The sequence below is a fragment of the Enoplosus armatus genome, chromosome 9, assembly GCF_043641665.1.
Source record: "Enoplosus armatus isolate fEnoArm2 chromosome 9, fEnoArm2.hap1, whole genome shotgun sequence".
Lineage (NCBI taxonomy): Eukaryota > Metazoa > Chordata > Actinopteri > Centrarchiformes > Enoplosidae > Enoplosus > Enoplosus armatus.
In genome coordinates this window covers 14266717-14289101 of record NC_092188.1, presented here as the reverse complement: position 1 = coordinate 14289101, position 22385 = coordinate 14266717, and the positions used below count along the sequence as shown (strand labels likewise).

Genomic DNA, 22385 nt, shown 5'->3' with positions numbered 1-22385 from the left:
GGCTATAGGCCAGGAAGGTTTACTTGTCATGTTTACTCACTCTTTACCCGTAGGGTGATGCTCACATCCTGCCTCTGACCCCCAGCGAATCGTGCATAGCATGTCAGAGATCTTCCATGGTCGTTAGCTGATGCTGTGAATGTCAGTGTGGAGACAGTCCTCCACTGAGCATTTCCACTCTTCGTGGTATCAGTGGAGGCTGGCATGCCACCGTAGTTCCATGTGAGAGTTGGTATGTGTTTTGGGCATGTATATGAGGCAGTGCAGGAGACTTTGCTTGCTTGTCCCTCAAGAAATTCGTCTGATGTAGGCCAGATAGTCAAGAGTGAAACAGAACCTGAAATTCAAATGGTAAATGTTAAAATTTCTAGGTCATCATAAAAGGAAAACTGGTTTTATTCTTGCGTATCCATCACGTACATTCTGCATTTAAGGTTTTAGAGGCTGTTGCAGTGAGACCACCAGTGTGTCGGACGAGGCACTCCACAGTTTGGTGGTCTTTCTCTATGTTCAATGTGGCCGTCAAGGTAGTTTTGGATGTGCCATCAGACAAGGAGCTATGAGTTACACGGCGGTTTTGTGTTGGGATGTTGAGTGTCAGAGTGGGTGCTTTAGTGGGACAGGTGGGATAAACAGTGCATTGCACTGTCACAGACTGTCCAATCTTCATGTTTCCAGAGATCACGATATCCGGTTTCTCTGCAGTGCCTTTACAAAGGAATTATTGAGGAAAAATTAATAGACATCCATGTAAAAATGTATCTTTTTTTCAAGCTCACCATGATAACTTACCTACTACTTCAATTATTACAGTCGTATCAAAGAATCGGTAGGTGCTTCTCCCAACATTGTCTGGATCTACCCAGGGGTAAATCCTCTGTCTGTGGTCAGACCACTTCACTGGGTAGATTTGAAGACTGCATGTCTTCTGGTATTTAGAAGTAAATGCATGTGTTCTTCCTTTAAATATGCCAATGACTTTATTTGGGTTCCAGTTGTCATATACTAAAGGATATCCATGTCTCACATACTGGTACCAAACCACATGATCTGGTCTGGCAGGTGGATACTGATGGTAGTCAAAACTTCAAGGGATGACAAGGCAGGAATTCACCAATCCTTTGATATTGCTGGGCATCTGCACACGCCAAGCCCTGGAAATACAGAAAATGTATCCTGCAAGAGGACCAATATTCAAAAAGAAATGTGAAAAAATTTAAAGATTACATCAGTGTTTAACAAAAAGTGAATAGTACAAAACTGCAGTACCTAGAATGCAGAGGCTCAGGAGGAAATGGCTAAATCCAGACATCCTGTTAATGGTACCACACCTGAATATATATGAAATCTTGATTAGGCATTGAAACTTAAAACCAGTCTGTGACATAGTGTACATGTACTGAAAAAATGTCACATCCAACCTTTAAAGTATTTATTTTTTCAATTAAACAGGGTTTTAAAAACACTGGCAAAAATAGGCAGCAATGACAAAGAGTTGCAGATGACGAATTCATAAAATAAATACATTTCATGATGAGATACATGTCATAGATAGAAAACACAACCTGAAAGCTGTTCAAAACAAAACCTGCAGTATGTTTTTTTGCAGACTTTTCTTTAAAGAAAAACATTGACTCAATAAATCTCCTGAGACAGACTAATGGTAACAAGCAAAATGAAGCAAGATGATTTACTAGCCTGAAGAAGTATTATTTTGCATGCTGTTGTAATATATATTTTTTTAATGTATTTTTTCCCCCACGGGAATCAGAATTCTTTTGTCAAACAGAGACAGATATTTATGCAACAAGCAGGAGCTGTTTCCTGTACTTAAATAAGGTCTTAACTGTCCCAGATTTCTAATAAAACCCTAAATCTGTGCTCCAACTTATTTTGAAGAAGTCATGATATCATAAATTAATTTCAAATTCTGTATTTCCGCACATAAACTAATACTAACCTAAGTTGTGAAATGCAGGAAAATAGAAAGGTTCTTTTGTATGCATTTCTTAAAGATCAGAATGACTTATCTCTGGAGCTTAAAGTTTATGAAGAGATTTTGTACCTTTAACAAAAGTCCCTAGCTGCTCATGATTTTAAGAAACCTCCCCCTAAAATGTGGGCGGAGGTAAATTGCACCAACCACAAGGAAGGCAAAGATCCTGTTAGCTGTGACGGATAATGGACATCAGACTGTGTAAAAACTAAATGATTCTTAAAAGACTTCAAATCTAAAGTAAGATTAATTTACCTTCAAATCAAACTGGGCTCTAATATATTGCTAATAGACCAAAAACATTTTAAATACAGATACAGAAAAATAATTTTTCCCAGTACATAGGTCTTTACTGTAAATCATGTCTTTGGTTTACCATCTGTACAGTTATATCGTTTCTCTGTGTCTCCCAGATCTGTTTACTCAATTTTGCCAATGACTATGCTTAAAGCCTGTGCCCCCCAGATATGTGGAGTACTTCAACATTTCTTCAACATGAGCCTGAGTCTTCAGAGGGTCCCCGTGCTGTGGAAGACGTCCTGCCTCGTTCCTGTGCCAAAGACGCCACGTCCAAGTGGCTCCAAGGACCACAGACCCGTGGCACTGACCTCCCACATCATGAAGACCCTGGAGAGACTCGTCCTGGAGCAGCTCCGGCCTATGGTCAAGCCACACTTGGACCCCCTTCAGTTCGCCTACCAGCCCCGACTTGGAGTTGAGGATGCCATCATCTACCTGCTCAACCACGTCTACGCCCACCTGGATAAGCCGGCGAGCACCGTGAGTCATGTTTTTTGACTTCTCCAGTGCGTTCAACACCATCCGTCCGGCTCTACTGGGTGAGAAGCTGACGGAGATGCAGGTGGATGCCCCCCCTCGTGTCCTGGACTGTCAACTACCTGACTGGCAGCTTACAACACTGTGTGTCAGACAGAGTGGTCAGCAACACCGGGGCCCCGCAGGGGACTGTCCTCTCTCCCTTCCTCTTCACCATCTACATTACGGACTTCAGCTACTGCACTGAGACCTGCCATCTTCAGAAGTTCTCTGATGACTCAGCAATAGTTGGATGTATCAGAAAGGGTGATGAGGAGGAGTACAGGGCTGCTGTGGACAACTTTGTTGCATGGAGCGAGCAGAACCATCTACAGCTCAATGTGACAAAGACAAAGGAGCTGACTGTGGATCTGAGGAGGACCAAGGCGCCGATGACCCGTTTCCATCAAGGGGGTCAGTGTGGACATTGTAGAGGATTACAAGTACCTGGGAATTCACATTGACAATAAATTGGACTGGGCGAAGAACACTAATGCCCTCTACAGGAAGGGCCAGAGCCGTCTCTATTTGCTGAGGCGGCTGAGGTCCTTCAACATCTGCCGGACTATGCTGAGGATGTTTTAGGAGTCTGTGGTGGCCAGTGCTATCCTCTATGCTGTTGCATGCTGAGGCAGCAGGCTGAGAGTGGCAGACTCGAACAGACTCAATGAACTGATTAGCAAGGCCAGTGACGTTGTGGGGGTGGAGCTGGACTCTCTGACGATGGTGTCAGAGAGGAGGATGCTGTCCAAGCTGCGGGTCATTTTGGACAATGTCTCAGATCCTCTCCATGACGTACTGGTCAGGCACAAGAGCAGCTTCAGTGGGAGACTCATCCCTCCCAAATGTACTGAGCGCCACAGGAAAGATTCTGATTCTGAATTCAATCTCACTATGGCATTTCAGGCCCAACAATGGCGACACTATGCTTAACAACAAACAAATACACTGGCTGAACAAAGTTGGGTACTTACTGCTATGCACAAGTCATTATAATGTCAGACATTTACCAATACATTTTATGAATAATATCATACATTAAAAATGTATTTTACTTTCCCTAAATAATATGATCAAACTCTCTGTGATCTTAGATATATTATTCTTGATAGAAGAGATTACAACAGTAGTCATGCATTACAAAACTGCAATCATCGGATGCGCTTAATACAAATGATTATTATGAGCATGATTAGATATGTGGCTTCATGTTCACAGGTTTCCATAGACGTTCAGGTCAGCAGTGTTCATGTAATCGTCACCATCATCAAGGTCCTGTAGGCGAGTAAGGTCATTGTTGTCACAGATGTTGATAGTGCCAGTGTACTTCAGTGTACAGTGTAATTCTTGGCAATAAATCATTGGCGATTTCATAATACCTCTTTGTAATTGCTGCATTTTGGCTGGCTGAGGCCCATTAACAACAACAGCAATAACAAGAAGACAGAGAAAAAGAATGACATAAGACATGGCTGTACTACAAAATATGATGTCTATATTATATTAACTGGTCAGGTTCAAGAGGAGTAAGTACCTTTTGGGGGATGGGAAACGAGGCTTGGAGAACTTCTGGTCGGCACAGGATTTTGAGTTCACATTATTGGGACTGTGGATTAAAATTCATGTCACCACACGGTTGGGAAAAACAACAATTAGATGCTAAACTTTCTTACGCTTAATACACTTACATATGACCGAAGTCCAACATGTCCCCTTTTGGCCTTCTGTGATAGAAAAAAAGTATATAATGTAACATTTTAATGTAGAACACTTTATTAAACACAGAAATGCACTAGTTTCATTGTAAAAAAAATGTGTTCTCAAAGGTTCTGTTTTATTTAACTGTGAAAACTATTGTGTGAAAATGACCAAGTGATGGAAAAAAAAAAAAACTGTGAAACTTATTAGTGGAGGCGGACATAGAACCATCAATGTCTTTCAAGCCATACCTTGAAAATCTGCTCCAAATAGATCTTTTGCGCAAAAAAAGAAGAACAGAAACTATGCAAATGCTGTGAGGCATATAAATAAAGCATAGAAAGAACACAAAAAACTGGAACGTACTTCTGCAGAAACATGCAAATTACAGTGGGGACATCCATTCAGCAGCCTATACAAATCTGCAGGACAGACAGGTACAGAACGAGTGTCTAAAATTACATTTAGCATTTGGAGAGACGAAGACCCTAAAAATGCCTCTTGCCTTTGATCAGAACGAGATGGTCCTGGGCCATCAGAACGAATCCTGAAAATTTCACAGATTAAATTAGACATCAATACAAGATAACGGTATTTTTTGCCAATTCTCCACTATAAGAAAGGAAACAAGAATCACAAACTACTTATTTTTTCTCACCTGCGAGACAGCCTGGACAGCCGGTTCCACATGCTAAACATTACAGAAAATTACATGACAATAATGAAGGAAAATAATTTAAATCATGTGATATCAGTGTAGCACTGTATGAACTGAATCTGATTTACAACATTTTTACCTTCCATCCTGACTTTGGAGCTCTGCAATGCGTCTCCTTGAGCAGAAAGAAAACGATGTCACACAAATGTGTTAAAATGAGGACATGTGCAAGGAAAGAAATCATTTTTTGCGCAAAAATGTTATCACTTCTCTGTTGTGCTCTGTCGGTTAATGTCACCGCATTACTCACTTGTATTTTTTCACCATGAAAATGCAGAAGACTGTAAAGATCACAGCGGTGCCAATCCCCACCACTGAGGGAATGATAATGTGGTTGTAGTTTTCTGTACCTGCAAACAGACAGATTTTAAATATGAGCCATTCTCCCTTTATATTGTACAAATGGGAAGGAGACAACATCCAATATATAAACTTCAAAATAAAGCACATCCTCAAAGTTCAGAGTGCAAAGATCTCACGTTTTACATAGAGTGTCAGTGTTGCAGCGGACGTCCTCTGCCCATTAAACTGTGATGTGCAGGTGACCTCACTGTGGTCGTCCTTCTCCTCAGGAGTGAACGTCAGGATGGACTGAGCCTCCCATTTGCCAAGATAAATTTCTCTGTGGACCTCAATGATCCCGTCAGCGGTGCCCCTACTCCATGTGAGTTTAGGCACATGAGTGGGGCAGGTATGTGTGACTGAACAGGTGACAGTGTAGGGATGATCTTGAATGGCTGTCTTTGGGTGAGTCAGTGTAGGTTTCGGAGGATCAGCTGTAAATGAAAAAAGGCAGAAATAAAGGAAGAGGCAAATCGTTGTAACATAGAAAATCGGTATATATTTTTTTTGTGATCTTGAAAAGTTAGTGACATACGGAGCATTTTCAAGTCGACACAATCTTCGACAAAGGAGAACTTGTCAGTGGTGGGTTTATCCGTCTCTGTTCGCGCTAGTTCAACCCGGAAACAGAAAGGGCCATTGTCATGATCTTTAATTTCAATGATTTCTAAGGTGCAGTTGTTCTGACCCAGATGTCCCAGCAACCGTGTGCGGTCCTTAAAGTTATCCAAGATTTTCGATCTATCCTCGTGATAGATGCGTTGTTCCCGATCTTTTGAAAGATGCCAGATCCCTCTGAGTCTGGAGGAGGGCAGGTTTTCTTTAGGATGTGTGAATGTACAGGGTACCACAACACAGGATGTAACCAGGGCCTCAAGGTTTTTTACAACATTGGCCCTCCATTCTCCACTGAACACAGGCCTGCTAATAGCTGAAAGGGAAACATGGAAGTGACAAAGAAAGAAATCACTTTTAGGAAATCTCTTGAGTTTTCCATTGCCTAGGGTGTGCGTAGGATTGAGTTTGGTAAAAAAAAAGGAGTGACTTATTTATATTACCTGCCAAAAGCAGACAGATTATCATCATCTTCCTCTCTTTGTCCATACTTCTCTGAGGTTTTGTTGGTGCAATTCACTGTGGTGTTTAAATGAAAAGAAATGAAATAAAGAATAAAATCATGAGCACTACCTGTTACCACTTCCTGCAAATTCCAACACAGTAATCTTCACATGCGAGAGCCATTTATTTATACGGAAAATACTGATATTGTTAATGTTCTCATAAAGCTGAAACAACACATTAGCCATCATTTAAATTTTCTCACCAAAAGTAAAAATAATTCCTGTCATATATGAATTGCATCTTTTCTATTAATTCTCATGACTATTTTAACAAAGTCACACAAGCTTATCATTCAGACAAACAATGATGATGAACAGTGAAAACATCCTGTGGTCCTCTACTATTGCCAAGCTGCATTATTCCTGAACCCAGCAGTATATTTACTAGAAACCTTTAAAATGAAATATTCAAAGAAAACAGCATTTTTTAGATTCACACTATAATAAAAGTATAATGTAGAGATACCAGAATCTTACATGATGAAGCTGCTAGCTGGTCAGAGCTGCCTGTTTCTACTAAAAATGCCTCCTTGAGAAAGACGTGTGGTGTGCTATACTGCCGATAAATTGGCAAAGATATGAGCTCTACAGGCAACAGAAAAAACTGCACGCTGTTGGAAAGCAGTGTGGAGGCAGTAGCAGCAGAGTTACTGCTGTAGAAAGCAGAGAGTGGGCTCTCATCTATGGGCATGATATGAGAGTTATGGACCTACTGAATCATTCCTGTTGTGTGATATTCTGAAATTAAATTTTCAAAGATATGAATACAAAAAAACGCAGGCTAAATTAGATTAGGTGGCCATGATGAGCATGCAATTGCATAGTTTAAAGTATCAGTGATCTTAAAGCGCAGTCAGAAAGTATTAGAACGGTGACACATGTCCATGAATAAAGCGCTGACTTTCATCCTAAATTTGAGGACAGAAAGTAAATGGACACGCTGTCATTCATCTCTAAATCCATCTCTCTGTCATGTGTAGACACCTGGTATTGTTATGAAAATGAATCAGAGCTACTTCGCTTCTGTTTGTTTAGCCTCGCTCAGCAGAATGAATCTCCTCTCTTACTAAATTCTTTCAACATGTTCATTCATACATCCTCATACCACATCTCACATACAAAAACTACATTCTTAATAATAAGAAACAGTCACACATGTCTATTCTGCAATTCAGCACAGTCTATTTACTGTAAAGTCTAGTGGGGTCAGCTAAGCAAAATAATAAACTATATCAATAACTGCTACACTTATAGGTTGTCTGTAGCTGTAGCGTTCCAGTCAAAGAAATTGTAGCTGAGACTGTGCCGATGGTCTAATGCCGTTTATCGTTGTTGCAGTTCATAGACCAACGTAAGCGCTAAACAGAAAACAAAATAATACATTAAACTTTGTTAGCACTAGAAAGTTAGCAAATAGGCCATATTAAATGAACTTAAAATTATTAGACACAAATAAATGCAATTAACATACCTTGTTGCCACTATCGACTCCTTTATCCTTCACACTTGTTTCTCTACCCGTACTCTTGTTTACCGTTTCTGCACTGTTTTCTCCTCCATTCATTTTTGTTTCTGTTCGTTAAATGCAAAGTGTCCTTTCAAAATAAAGTTCCGGTTTCACAGGAAGTAAAAAAATAAGAGCAATCTAACAAATGCATTTCAAATACAAACATAACATATTAATCACATTGTGCATTGGGGTCATTTGCAGTAACCTTAAAATAAATCCTAGCATGCTACTATTTATATATGGCGATGAAGTGCACAAGCTTACAGCAACTTTTTCAAAGTGCATCAATATTCTGCAACATATTTACATAAACATCTTACCTATCATTAACAATCCCACACACATGAAATCAACCCACCTGCTGGGAAAGCCAAAAACAAAAACTCCATCCCGCAACGAACACGGCATGCCGGAAAATCAAACTACTAAATAAAACACACCCACATCAAAGTATTCTTGACAAAGTCCCTGGTTACTCAGATATTATAGTAACATATTTATACAATAAATATATACATATACATATTGTGGTCTGTTGCATATGAGAGCAGACTTTGTTTTTGTTTACAGGAAAACTCCACAGGGCACCTTTAATTGCCTCCAGGCCAGCCAAAAATGTTATAAATTGGGTCCCTCATCCACATCCACTCCAGCACCACCGCCACCCACACACTAGCACTAATAACCAACTTGAGCAATTTCAAATAAGCTCTTGGCCAATAGCCTTGTTATGACACAGATGGACACAGATTTCAAAATTAGACTGTGACAGTTATATTCCTCCTTTTACCTTTAAACAAGGAGAGAGAGAAAAATCCCCTCCAATGAATGAGTGATTAGAGAAAAGTAAAATCAAACACTGACTGAAGAAATTACTGCAAGGCATTAAATCATGAGATCAAATCATGGGTGAACAAATACATTTACTCTTCATCTATCAAATTCAGTCTTGAGGGCTACATTAATCAAAGTTATTGGTGAAATTGTGTGCGGAACTGAGTATATATATATGGCTGTGAACTGAAATGATGATAAAAATCTAAACAGAGGTTCAGTACAGTAACAAGTATTGTAAGTATTGTAATTGTATTGTAAGCATTTCACAATAACAGCGGGGGTGGGGTATCAGATGACAAGCTGAAATGTGTTTTAATGATAACAAATTTACTTATCATGTAAATACGTATGAATTGTATTGTCAGTGACATAAGTCAGTAAGTAATTTGCTGTACTTGATCCCATTTAAGGGTCAACCATAGACCTTTGCATGGGCCCCCCCGGGCCTTGCGTCGGGGTCATCTGTACCCTTTGACCCCCCGATTACCAATTTGCTACAGTAAACGGCCCAGAACCACCATTGCCCTTAAATGCCATTAAAGCTAAAACATGAGCACTTTAACTGAGTCACTGGTCCATTTTAAATCCAGTGTTCTGGAGTAGAGCCAAAACAGTACATCAGAGATTTTACTTTAAACCTAAATCGAAGCCTCTTGAAAGACACTAACCCTAACCCTAACAGCCACAGGAGAGGTAGGTATAACTGCATTTATATGCCCACAAAGAAGAGGCTTTCTGCATCATGAACTTTACTGCCACTGCCTTTAATACAGCTGCTCTCACCCTCACACCACACAGAAAAACAAAAGGGATTATTTTTTTTTTGCCTGTGGTGCTTTCTGTTCCCCCTACAGTTCATGTCTTTATGAACTGAACTCCAGGATAGCAGACGCAAACAGGTGTGATCAGCCACAAAATTCAGGTAAGATTCATTCTGATAAACCTAAATTTTACTTAAAGTGTATATCAAAAGTATGTGGGCTCAGCACATTTGTTCTGAATATTTTATTTTGGGAGTTTCTGATGTACTGCTTGGCAATTCTGAATATTTTGGTTTATTTTGTTATTTACTGTATCGTAATTGTTTGCCAACCAAATTATCAACCAATTTATTTTACTTTGTCTTTGAATAGCCAGAAAGGGAAGGAAAAGGAGTGTAGGCAGTTCACATAATCATATAATGAATAATTTCACTTTTAGTTTGTTAAAATACATATATTGTAAATGGCATGGCAACATTTTTAATGTCAGATTAATTTGTTGTATAAATAAAACAGCGGGGATTTAACTCCATTACAAAGTTATTCGTTGACATCAACGCCTTCAGTGGTTTTCAACACAACCCCTGCAAACTCAGAGTGCTACACATCGGGAAGATACATCTTTTCGCAATGCCACAAGAAGCTGAAAAGTTCTACAAAAGCATCCAACAGTAACCTCCGCTGTGGATCCTAAATGATGTGCTGCAAGTCGCTTCACAGTTACAATGAGCTTAAGACTCCACCGGGGAAGTCAGCTGCCGAAGGACTTCAAACAGACTTCAAAACAGACCAAGCTTCTGGACTTTGGACTTCTTCAGGCTAGGAGGGTTATTGCACTATGTTGGAAAAGTATGGACGCTCCATCATTAAAAAATTTGGATAAAAGAACTTTCGGGCAGTGTTTGACTGGAGAGACTAACATATATTGCTAAGGGCAAATGGAAAGACTTTGTTCAGCTCTGGGAGCCATACGTGGCTATCATGAGGGATGGTAATGTGGACTTTCTCCAAAAGGAAACTGTAAAAATTCTCATATTTTATTTATTTGTTTTACTTGTACATAATCCAATATTGGTGTAAGTTGAGGGTGTAGGTATGTGTGTGTACGTGTGTGTGTATGGTGTACATGTTGTATGTGTTCTTGGTTGTTGTTCTAAAGAAAAATGACAATAAACATATTGTGAAAAAAAATATATGAATACACATTCAAATAGTTTTACTTTGTACTTTTGTAAATGTAATATGCAATTATATTGTAATTTTGCATGTGCTCTTGATTGTAATTTTTTTCCCACTTAATTTGATTTCTTTTCATTTAAACACCACAGTGTATTGCACCAACAAAACCTCAGAGAAGTATGGACAAAGAGAGGAAGATGATGATAATCTGTCTGCTTTTGGCAGGTAATATAAATAAGTCACTCGTTTTTTTCCCAATCTTATTCCCACGCACACCCTAGGCAATGGAACAGTCAATTCAAGAGATTTCCTAAAAGTGATTTCTTTCTTTGTCACTTCCATGTTTCCCTTTCAGCTATTAGCAGGCCTGTGTTCAGTGGAGAATGGAGGGCCAATGTTGTAAAAAACCTTGAGGCCCTGGTTACATCCTGTGTTGTGGTACCCTGTACATTCACACATCCTAAAGAAAACCTGCCCTCCTCCAGACTCAGAGGGATCTGGCATCTTTCAAAAGATCGGGAACAACGCATCTATCACGAGGATAGATCGAAAATCTTGGATAACTTTAAGGACCGCACACGGTTGCTGGGACATCTGGGTCAGAACAACTGCACCTTAGAAATCATTGAAATTAAAGATCATGACAATGGCCCTTTCTGTTTCCGGGTTGAACTAGCGCGAACAGAGACGGATACACCCACCACTGACAAGTTCTCCTTTGTCGAAGATTGTGTCGACTTGAAAATGCTCCGTATGTCACTAACTTTTCAAGATCACAAAAAAAATATATACCGATTTTCTATGTTACAACGATTTGCCTCTTCCTTTATTTCTGCCTTTTTTCATTTACAGCTGATCCTCCGAAACCTACACTGACTCACCCAAAGACAGCCATTCAAGATCATCCCTACACTGTCACCTGTTCAGTCACACATACCTGCCCCACTCATGTGCCTAAACTCACATGGAGTAGGGGCACCGCTGACGGGATCATTGAGGTCCACAGAGAAATTTATCTTGGCAAATGGGAGGCTCAGTCCATCCTGACGTTCACTCCTGAGGAGAAGGACGACCACAGTGAGGTCACCTGCACATCACAGTTTAATGGGCAGAGGACGTCCGCTGCAACACTGACACTCTATGTAAAACGTGAGATCTTTGCACTCTGAACTTTGAGGATGTGCTTTATTTTGAAGTTTATATATTGGATGTTGTCTCCTTCCCATTTGTACAATATAAAGGGAGAATGGCTCATATTTAAAATCTGTCTGTTTGCAGGTACAGAAAACTACAACCACATTATCATTCCCTCAGTGGTGGGGATTGGCACCGCTGTGATCTTTGCAGTCTTCTGCATTTTCATGGTGAAAAAATACAAGTGAGTTCAACACAGACGTACATTACTGAGAACAAAATGATGAAGTTAATAACACATTTTTTTTCTTTCGGCTTCAGGAAACGCATCGCACAGCTCCAAAGTCAAGAAGGCAGGCAAGTAAAAAAATATCTTAGATCAGATTCACTTTGGAGTGCTACGCTGATATGAATTTTCAATTCTTTCAGTCTTATGAGAATGTGATTTGTGTATTTTCTTTTACATAATTTTTATTTATGGTTCACATTTAGTGTGTGGAACAGGCTCTCCAGACTGTCTCGCAGGTGAGAAAAACTTGTGATCATTAGGAGTTGAGGAGCATGAGATACTACAGATATACACACATATACACTACAGATATACATTTTGTCCCCAAAAGAGTAGAGGGTTACAGGTTGTCAAGGATTACGTTCTCATAGAGCAAAATAGACAGCTGTTGGCCATTCTGATTTAAGGCAAGAGGCATTTTAAGGGTTTCTATATTTATAGATATTATAATTTAGTGACAAGTCCTGTATTGTCCAGATATCTGTAAACGTTCACACATCAATGCATCAATGGTCACACATGGGTGTCATTTCACATATTTCTGCAGAAGTGACATGTTTATTTTTGTTGCTGTTTTTGATAAGATCTATGCTTATATTTTACATACAAAATGGCATTTGACATCTTATTTTCTGTTCTCCTTTTTCTATCAGGAGCAGAGTCTGAAGGTGAGAAGTGAACAGAAGCACGTCACTGAAACATGAGCCCACGCAGGTTTTTTGTCAAACTGAAGTTAACTGGAAAATGCATTAATACATTTTGGCCACAAGGGGCCAGAAGAAATCAAAAATAAGCTTGTTCACACACAGTTGCAGCAGACACAGAGAATCACTATTACCCCATGAGAGTCTTTACAGCTTTAAAAGTGAAACATAAAACATCGAATTGGATCAAATGTGTATTTTCCTGTTCTTTCAGATAACCAAAGGAAATCAGAGGAAGTCTGCTGTCTTTTGCTGTCTGCCACAGTGCTGCCTTTAAAGTTTTGCTATAATAATACTGTTTTTTTTTAATGAAATGAAGTCAAGAGACAAATCATTTACTGGAGGGTTGAATCTTTTTGTTTCACAAGCTTGCTTTCATTTCATTCACATATTAGCTTCAGAGAAATGACATTACCTCGAGAGCAACTTAAAAAAAACAAGATTTTATATATGCTAACAAAGCTTGAATGTTTTAGCAGCCTGGGTCCCTGAAAGTAACATTTTGTTCTGTAAACTGATTTGGAAGTCAGTGTAGAAGTGGCTGATTATCATTCCTTCGTATTCACTTTGGTTTGTTTTGCCAACACACAAGTTTAGTTTATGAGGAGAAAATACACTATTTACTTGTGAAACTCATATTCTTTAATCACCATTCAGTGGTCTTGGGATATTAGAGACACCGTGTTTGTGTTTGTTTGTGTCAGCAGTGACACAGTGTGAATGTGTGATTTCTGCCAATGATGTTAACTCAACTTTTACAAGTGTTTTAATCCCAATTTGAAGAGAAATATGTAAATACCAAAAATGTCCAATTTAAATTTACAAACACCCACCGCTTCCTGTTGATGTATCAGTAATGTAAACATTTTTCTATGCACATTAAATTTTGATTTGAGTTCAGCCTGTTGGGATCGCTTCATCATTGCTTGATTGGTAATGTCTTTGTCCTCCACAGTGAGGAGTAAAACCTTCTTCATTCTGTATACTGGCACTTAGTAGTTTTATTCAACTAGCTTTAGCTGGGGCTAATCTGGATTCAATTTCCATATCGATCACTTATCAGTATCATCTGATACAGCCAACCTGATTACAATGATGCAAATTGATTGATTTTATGGATTTTCAGACACAGAAAGCTGTTTTGGGTTTCTTCTCCTCATCAGAATCAATTAAGCTAATAGATCAATATGTCACTTTTGAACTTTATATCGAGAGGGCGTTATTTTTCACTCGCCTAAAGTAGCTCCTACCTTCAGTTTGTTTTGTATCTTAACAGAAAGCAGAACTACAGTAGTATAGTAGTTTCATGTGTCCAAAAAAGTTAAATGTTTCATATAAAGTGACAGTTCAGCTCTTGGTTCAAAAATAAAAAAGGCTGAAATGTTGGCTGAGATTGCAAGTTCACTTTTGTTGTTCGATTTGGGTGCTATGAGAAAAAGTATTTGTTCATTAAGGTTTAAATTAAAGTACAGCATCTTGCAAATTCTATGGCCAGTGATTTCCATTCAGTCCCTAATTTAATCATTGTTTCAAATACCGACCGAAAGAACGACTCTAACTCTTTCCTACAGGCTTTTAGTAGACTCATAATTACTTAATCTCAATAGACTTTATACTCATACTTTATATTATACTTAGTACAGCAACAGCACAGAGATGAAACCTGAAACAAAAGAAATCAAACTGAAACGCTGATGATAAAGACCTAAGTTTACAATAAACATACATACAACTACAACTTTTAACATGATGAAATGTATACATTCTTTGATTGTGTGTTTGTGATTGAAGGAATTTCCCAGCAATTGATTAACTAGAAACTGATCCATTAATCAGTGGTGATTAACTTGTATTGTTTTGGCTGTGTTTAATCTCATCCAGAGAGATACAGTTAAGTGTTCCTTTGATGACAGACGAGGTCAGGCCTTCAATCTGGCCTGTGGGACTGCCTTTAAAATGGAGGGGCCTGACCACCTCTCATTCAACGTTGGAACTTCAGCAGATAAACCAGCAGCGAGGAGGGACAGCACTGAGACCTGTTTCAGTGACCAGGTAAAAAAAATGATTTGTGTGGATTTTACAGTTTAAGTAAGATTTCTAACAGACATTCATTTGGTGAATTTTCTGTTTGGGGGGTTTTTATTCACAGATTTACTCATCGCATATCCCGAACTTCCAATTCAAGCACATTTCCTGTCATGGGGAACTCAGCATCTACCGGCTTCATCACTCCCACTCCCAGGAAACTGTCCTGGGGGCGCCAGAAGGAGGACACAGTCAAGCTGGAGGACTTCTTGACCCAACACGAAGAGGATCTCTGGAGAGTCAAAGGAAAACAGCTTTGTTCTATGAAAAAGGTCCACCTCACTCGCAGTGTCCACTACGTTGACCTAGCTGCCCAACAGAACGGCGGGTTTTATCCAAACAGGAATGAAGTGCTGAACCCTGCTTTTGTTGGAGATCAGGGTCCATGAATGACTGAATTCACTGAGGACAATTAAATCTACACGACAGCTCAGCAAGAGGATCGTGTCAGTTGTGATGTTTGAAGGGTTAACTGCAAATAGCCCCTGTGATACTACAACATGAGACGTCTTTTGTAGAAGTTATCTGCTAAGACAGTCTTCTCTCTCCCCACAAGACTGTAGGTGTGAACTTATGAACAGGAAGTGAGGGTCCTGTGTCAATAATACATTTTTTTGTGCGATGCAAGCAAAAGTGAAAGTCCTACTTTTTTGCATTGGTTGTGATGTAGTCAGACAGATATAAAAACATCTTTTATACATTAAATTTGAGAAATAATATTCAGATATTAACAACACGAGTAGAAATCCCTCGACATACCTCATTACGTGACTTCATCAGCTATAGACATCAACTGAGCGTGAAGGAAGTCCTGTTTTCACATCTCTGCATCTGTAACCCACTCAGGTCAGGTAGAGTAAATGTCACTTCCCTGGTAGAAAAATAATTTAATATCTAAAAATTTTCTATCTGATAACTGTATTTGCATTAACTATTGACCAAAGTAAATATTAAAGAGGGATTATATGCAACTTCTATGGACTTTTCAATGAGTAATGTCATCGGTTTCAGTGAGCACTTGCTGTTCAGGAAAATGTTTTATCTTTGTATAAAATACATCTTGTGTGATGTGTTTGTTTTATATCTTAGCACATTGCTGTCAAGGTATGGACAAATGCATTCAACCTTCCAGCTGATTCTGTTTTTCACCTCTTGATTCATTTTTACTGTTTTACTGTCTTTGTTCCACTGAAAGAACAAACACATTCACACACAGCCTTTGGAAATAATCAACTATAATATGTTAGGAAATTACACCAAAATATTCTATCATCAATACAGAACTTTAAAGTGATAGTCCCACTTTTATTGTCCTTACTGAAGTGCATAATCCAGCTATTTTACAGCCTCAATCAAAATGGGCCATGAGTGAGATGTTTACTTCTCCATTTAAATAAATGTGTTTGGGGGGTTTTGTTGGTCGGTGGCGATGAGGAGTCCAGGTTTCATGAAATTCATGCCTTACAAAAATAAAATTGGAGAAGTAATGCTTACTAAAATGAATCAAATCCCTGAATATCCGACGGAGGAAGTGAGAGAAGCAGGATGGTACACATTGTGATAAAGCCCAGGGTGGTGATCTCACATTCAGAAATGAGATCAAATTAAAAGCAAAATAAGAAGATTATAAGAGCTAATTATAAAATCAAATTATTACATTAGATTTTTGTGTTTTAGTTTGCGACAGCGAAACCTAAAAGATATACAGTTTAGGTGAGAGTAGTTCACAGCACGAGACATGTTTAACAGGAATAAGATATAATGATTAATACAATAGACTTCTCCGATGAGACAAAAGTCTAATTTTGTGTGTAACACAGTGGATTTGTGGTGCATCAAAAGTGGAATGGAAACTAGACAAGTCATCTCTCACCAGAGGGAAATGACAGTGGCACCGCACAAGCGTGTGTCACTTTATTTCCAGGTCTGACCCCGAGAGGACGAGATGGATTCTTTAAAATGGCCTCTGGTTTTTGTGTGCCTTTCCTTCAAAGGTAAAATATTCTCTACACTATATATTCAGCTATGATCTTCTACTGCGCACAAGAAGCAAAATTAAACAATCAGCTTTTTGTCTTTTTGTTGTTGTGTTATCATCTCTTTTGTTCAGGCCATGAATTTTATTTTTGCATTTCTATTTGTGCAAGATGACTCATATCTCCATGTGTTTTTCGATGCGCCTCTGCTTTCTTTTCTTTCCGTTTCTTTTCATCACATTTTCCTCTGCGTTTTATTACAGTTATTCAAACTGAAGCCTCGCCTTGGACAATTAAGTTGCCATCCTCAGTTAAAGGTCTCCCTGGATCCTGTGTGGTGATCCCCTGCTCATTTGACTACCCAGATCCAGGGAATAAGGTCACTGGATTCACTGGGATGTGGACCAAGGCAACAAATCAGCTCGTCTATCACCCAGATGAGTCTAAAGTGATGCAGCTGTATCGGAATCGGGCAAAGCTGGTGGGAGACGTCAGAGCGAAGAACTGTTCACTGAAGATTGATCCCCTTCAACAAAGTGACCAAGGGCCTTTTCATTTCAGGATTGAAATGGCAGGCTTTAACAAGTATTCCTACAATGCGAATACAGTCTCCATTACAATGATTAGTAAGTAATATTAACAACTTTCACCAACAGTTCAGCTGATGCCTGCATTTTCCCAGAAGTCTCATTTTAATCCCAGTGTTGTTTTCCTTTTTGCCCGCTGAACATTATTCAGAAATGCAGAATGTCAATAAGTCAGTCCTGACGCCAGTCATTTGTGCTGATCAGTAATCAGTGAACATGGAGTCAGGAAAATCAGTATATTGGTTGCTTTCCACATGTTATTGACTTACATTTTCTACTTCAGATGTGATATTACATTTTTACAAACCAAAGAAATACTAAATGATAAAGACACTTTTTAACTATACAGCAGTTCTAACCTCTATGGTTGTTTTATCTTTGAAAGTTGAATTTGCAACTATAACCTCAAACGAAGTCCTCTGACAATACAGCTGAGGTGGTAACAGAGGTCAACTGTCAACAACTACCCAAGTCCCAGTTCCTTATTTGTGCTATTGTAACTTGTTGCCCTCCTCTCGCTTTAAATGACTTTTATCATGACGGTTTCATTTCTTCAGACAGAAGATCTTATGATAAGAAGAGAACACTTAAAAACCTTTGAATTTGTGATGTCACTACAAGGTTGTCAAACATAACATATCAACATCACAACAGCACATGAATAAAACAGGAAATATGTTTCTTTCTATACCCCACATATTTTTCAAGTCAGTTCCTGTTCTTGCAATACTGTAGCCTTATGATCTTTGCTATTGCTTATCGTGACCTTTCTTGCCGTTACAGGTGAACTAAATCCCATCAGTTTCTCTGTGAATGGGGGGGTGGAGGAGGGTCAAACTGTGTCTGCATCCTGCTCTGTGTCTCACTCCTGCCCCGCCTCTCCTCCGGCCTTCACCTGGAGTCACCCTGGAGTGGAACATTTCCAACCACAGCAGCTTGACGATGGCCAGTGGAAAGCAACATCAACTCTGACCTTTAAAGCTACCAGCACTGATCACAGCAAGTCTTTACAATGCACTGTAAGATACCAGGGAGGGCAGCAGCAGAATACATACGAGGTCCTCAAAGTAAAATGTAAGCATGCATGGCAGTGGTAGTAATAAATGCTTCACACTGCAATACACTGTAGTAGCAAGTCATACTTACTAATATATAGCACTGTTCTAAACCAGGGTTGTAAAGTGCTTCCCAGTTACGAAAAAGATGATGAAAAGCATTTGAATAAATATGAGAATTTTCAAAGAATTATTTATTATATTATTGCGGCAAGGAAGCAGCAACAGAGAGAATAAAGATGGAATTTAAAACCAAATCACGCTAACACCAAAAAGCAGAAAGGAAAGGGTGATGATGTGGTAGATATTGGATTTAGGGTTTTATTTCTCAATGTGGAAGCTGTTTTAACAAAACACATACATTCAAATACAGTAGCTACTTAAATCAGGTCACTATGAGAGGATTTATGAGCTGGCTGCATGAAGGACAGCAAATTATGTCTGCTTTTGTGTGTCTTCTAAGCGTACCTAAAAGCCTACTTAGCGGCTTTAGACTTAAGTTATTTTGGCTCTTTCCTGTTTTTAGCCACGCTTGCAGCATGGCTCTGCAATGTCAGGCTGTCGGTCTGTCGGTTCACCACTTTGGTCCTTATATCTCACAACTACTGGATGGATTGCTGTGACATTTTGTACAGACATTCATGCTCCACAGAGGATGAATCCTACTGACTTTTCCTCTAGCCCTCTAACAGTCAAATGTCTCGACGACAATTGGATTGATTGCAGACATTCATGTCCCCCTCAGGATGAATTGAAATAACTTTGGTGACACCCTGACTTTTGTTTTAGCGCAGGTCTAAATGTTTAATCATCCAACACTTTATGGTTTATGACCAGATACCTGCAAAACGAATGGTTGGTTGTTGTTTGTGTTTAGTACTAATTAGCTAAACTAAACTGTTAGCATGCTAACACTCCAAACTAAGATGAAGGTGAACATGGCAAACATTACACCTGCTACACATCACCACTGTGTGTGCCTCACACAGCTCGGCTTTGACGTTGCTTTGTAACATATGTCTGAAAAGACCACCGTGGTATCATGAACAGTTAATTCTATGTGTCCATGCAGACGCCCCAAAGAATGTGAAGGTTGAGTACAAGTCTGATGTAAAGGAAGGAGAAGCTGTGAGGCTGCAATGCTCCAGTGATGCTCACCCTCCTGCCAGCAGCTATGCGTGGCATAATGACACTGGTGCTCAGCTGTATCAGGGAAAGGTCTATATGCTGCCAAATGTCTCCAGACACACAGGAGCCCTGTACTGTACTGCCAACAACACATTAGGACGAGGCAACTCAGGTTCTGTGAAGATCAATGTGTTATGTAAGTAAACAATCAAAGCAATGTAATGATAAGAGATGGGATTTATTTAAATATATATAATAAAAGTATATCTAACTCATAACTACATTTCTTATCCTTACAGATGCCCCTGAGATCAAGACCATGTCATCCTGCTCCTCAGAGGCAGACATGGTAAAGTGTGTGTGCATTGTGGAGTCCAAGCCTCCCAGCGTTGTCCATTTTGTGCTTTCTGACAGAGTCCTGCCAAGCACCAAGGTAGAGAAACATGGCTCTGTTACCATCGGGACTCTGCAGGCAGAGTTGTGGTCGTCTGAGTTTGTCCTCTGTCTGGCAAACAACACACAGGGCGATGCCAAGCTCACACTCTCTGTACCTGTTAACAGTGAGGACGTTTTTTTAATTTCCAGAATGCACGACATGTCTGTCTAATATGCCTGAAGACTGTTAGCCTGAATTGTGTATTGAGAAAGAGAAAAATGACACCACATGGTTTCTGTTTGCACAGGTAAGATGCAGAGTCTTTTTATTGCCGTTGCCACTGGAGCAGGCGTGATTTTGGTGATACTTTTAATAGCAGTGGGAGTTGTTAAAAAATGGTAAGTTTGTATTCGAAAATGTTTCCTGTTATTGAAAGCAAGTAAAAATGTTATGTTACATTTTTGAACTATAGCTTTCAAATCTGAGTGCTAGAAGACATCTCAAAAATGTGTAATGTAAAGAAATATTTAAATTTAAGTCATGTATGTAGAGGTATTTGTGAAAATAGAGTGGGTATGATAGCCTGTGTTGTGGTTGTGAAAAGTGTCAATAGTTTTTTGATTTTTTCATTGCTAAATAAAAACCATTATTCCGCCAGTAGGAGGAACTCTGGAGATGCACCAAGATCTCACATGAGCACCATGACGGCAAACAAAGATGTGGAGCTCCCAAAGTGTGCTGCAACAAAAAGGTTTTAATTATCCACTTCAGTTTGAACAACAAGTTTTTTTATGATGTAAAATGACACAAGGAAGCTCATCTTGCATAGTTTTGTGTATAAAAAAAAACATGTTTGTTTTCTGCATTCTGTCCTCAGAAAAGAGAAGAACTATGATGATGTGCATTGCCCTGAGGTTTATGCTAATGAACATGTATATGGCAACATGGAGGTATGTTCAAGTTTTCCTTATTCACTCGTTATTTCCATGCATGAAAGAACAGAATGAGTTCATCTTGTTTCCCATACAGACTGACTGGGACGATGCAATATACGCCAATGTGTAACATGAACGAGAACACAGTTGAATTCAGTGGAAGAACAGCTGCAGTCCTGCTTTGTGTTGTCTAACTGATGTGGGTCAAAAAAGTTATAAAAAGTATTGATATGCTATTTTCTGTATATATTACATAAGCATTGTATTTCTGTCCTGTAATTCACATATATCTTTTTTGAAAAAAGTCTGAAAATAACTTTGCAGTTATTGTCCCTGACTTGTCTGATCGACAGTATTCTATGTGTTGTGAAAATTGACCATTAAAGTACTGCAATATTTTACTTGCAAATACATTTGACAACTCTTTTTATAAAGTATAAGTCATCCGATAACAACACATACCGCTCATGTTACACTGAAGTGTGCCTTTTGAATTTCCTCTTTTGCAGGCATGATTGCATTTTCAGAGTGACAATAAATAGTTGTTGAAGTTTTGAAATGCCTATTTCCTCCTGAATAACAAATAAAGCTATGAAAGCAGCATGGTCCCTTCACAGCAGCGCAGCACAGATGCATTGAACATATACAGTTCATGCACTTAACAAAACAATTGTAATAAAATAATGTAAAAACAATCGGGGAAGAATAATTTTAATACCATATTAAATGTATTTACTGTAAATGTATTTGTATGTATAAACACATGACAGCAGCACTTACAGTTCATGCACCCTCATAGATTGTATTCACTCATTTATCAACTAAAGCAATGAAATTGGAAATATTCTGCGTTCTCTGTGTGTGCAATGTGGAAAAAACCCTTGCGTGGCTTTAAAGTGAATTAATGGTACATTGACAGGAAGGCAAAGGGGAAGCTGGTCACCGTGTGAGAGATAAGAGTGCTGAAGTGATCGCATCACACATTTCAAATAGAAACTGTCCTCAGCACAAACCCCAGGCTTCAAACCACCTTGAGGTGAGATCTTGAGGCTTAAAAGCAACAAAGCTGTCTGTGTAGTTTAGACAAAGACACTCTAACCTTCATGAAGGTAGGATTTATTGTAGGACTGTGTAGTTT

The 22385-nt window shown here is 39.1% G+C and overlaps 3 protein-coding genes across 3 annotated transcripts; 2 read left to right on the top strand and 1 right to left on the bottom strand.

The window, feature by feature from the left end:
* Positions 1-3940: 3940 nt before the first annotated feature.
* LOC139290751 (myeloid cell surface antigen CD33-like) lies at positions 3941-6674 on the bottom strand. Its single transcript, XM_070912606.1, has 12 exons — positions 6629-6674; positions 6106-6501; positions 5708-6004; positions 5479-5578; positions 5308-5343; positions 5169-5201; positions 4998-5057; positions 4762-4773; positions 4501-4536; positions 4347-4418; positions 4192-4219; positions 3941-4087 (listed from the first exon to the last, which is right to left on the bottom strand). The coding sequence occupies exons 1-12, from the start codon at positions 6672-6674 to the stop codon at positions 4025-4027; spliced, it is 1179 nt and encodes a 392-aa protein (XP_070768707.1). The 3' UTR covers positions 3941-4024.
* A 4474-nt stretch (positions 6675-11148) lies between these two features.
* On the top strand, positions 11149-12641 carry LOC139290776 (myeloid cell surface antigen CD33-like). Its single transcript, XM_070912638.1, has 6 exons — positions 11149-11203; positions 11334-11729; positions 11831-12127; positions 12257-12356; positions 12434-12469; positions 12605-12641. The coding sequence occupies exons 1-6, from the start codon at positions 11158-11160 to the stop codon at positions 12639-12641; spliced, it is 912 nt and encodes a 303-aa protein (XP_070768739.1). The 5' UTR covers positions 11149-11157.
* Positions 12642-17135: 4494 nt separating this feature from the next.
* LOC139290857 (sialic acid-binding Ig-like lectin 14) lies at positions 17136-21451 on the top strand. The gene is made up of 9 exons (XM_070912723.1): positions 17136-17184; positions 17430-17792; positions 18537-18827; positions 19881-20132; positions 20236-20496; positions 20620-20710; positions 20971-21063; positions 21190-21262; positions 21342-21451. Exons 1-9 carry the CDS (start codon positions 17136-17138, stop codon positions 21375-21377), a joined length of 1509 nt encoding a protein of 502 aa, XP_070768824.1. The 3' UTR covers positions 21378-21451.
* Positions 21452-22385: the final 934 nt, after the last annotated feature.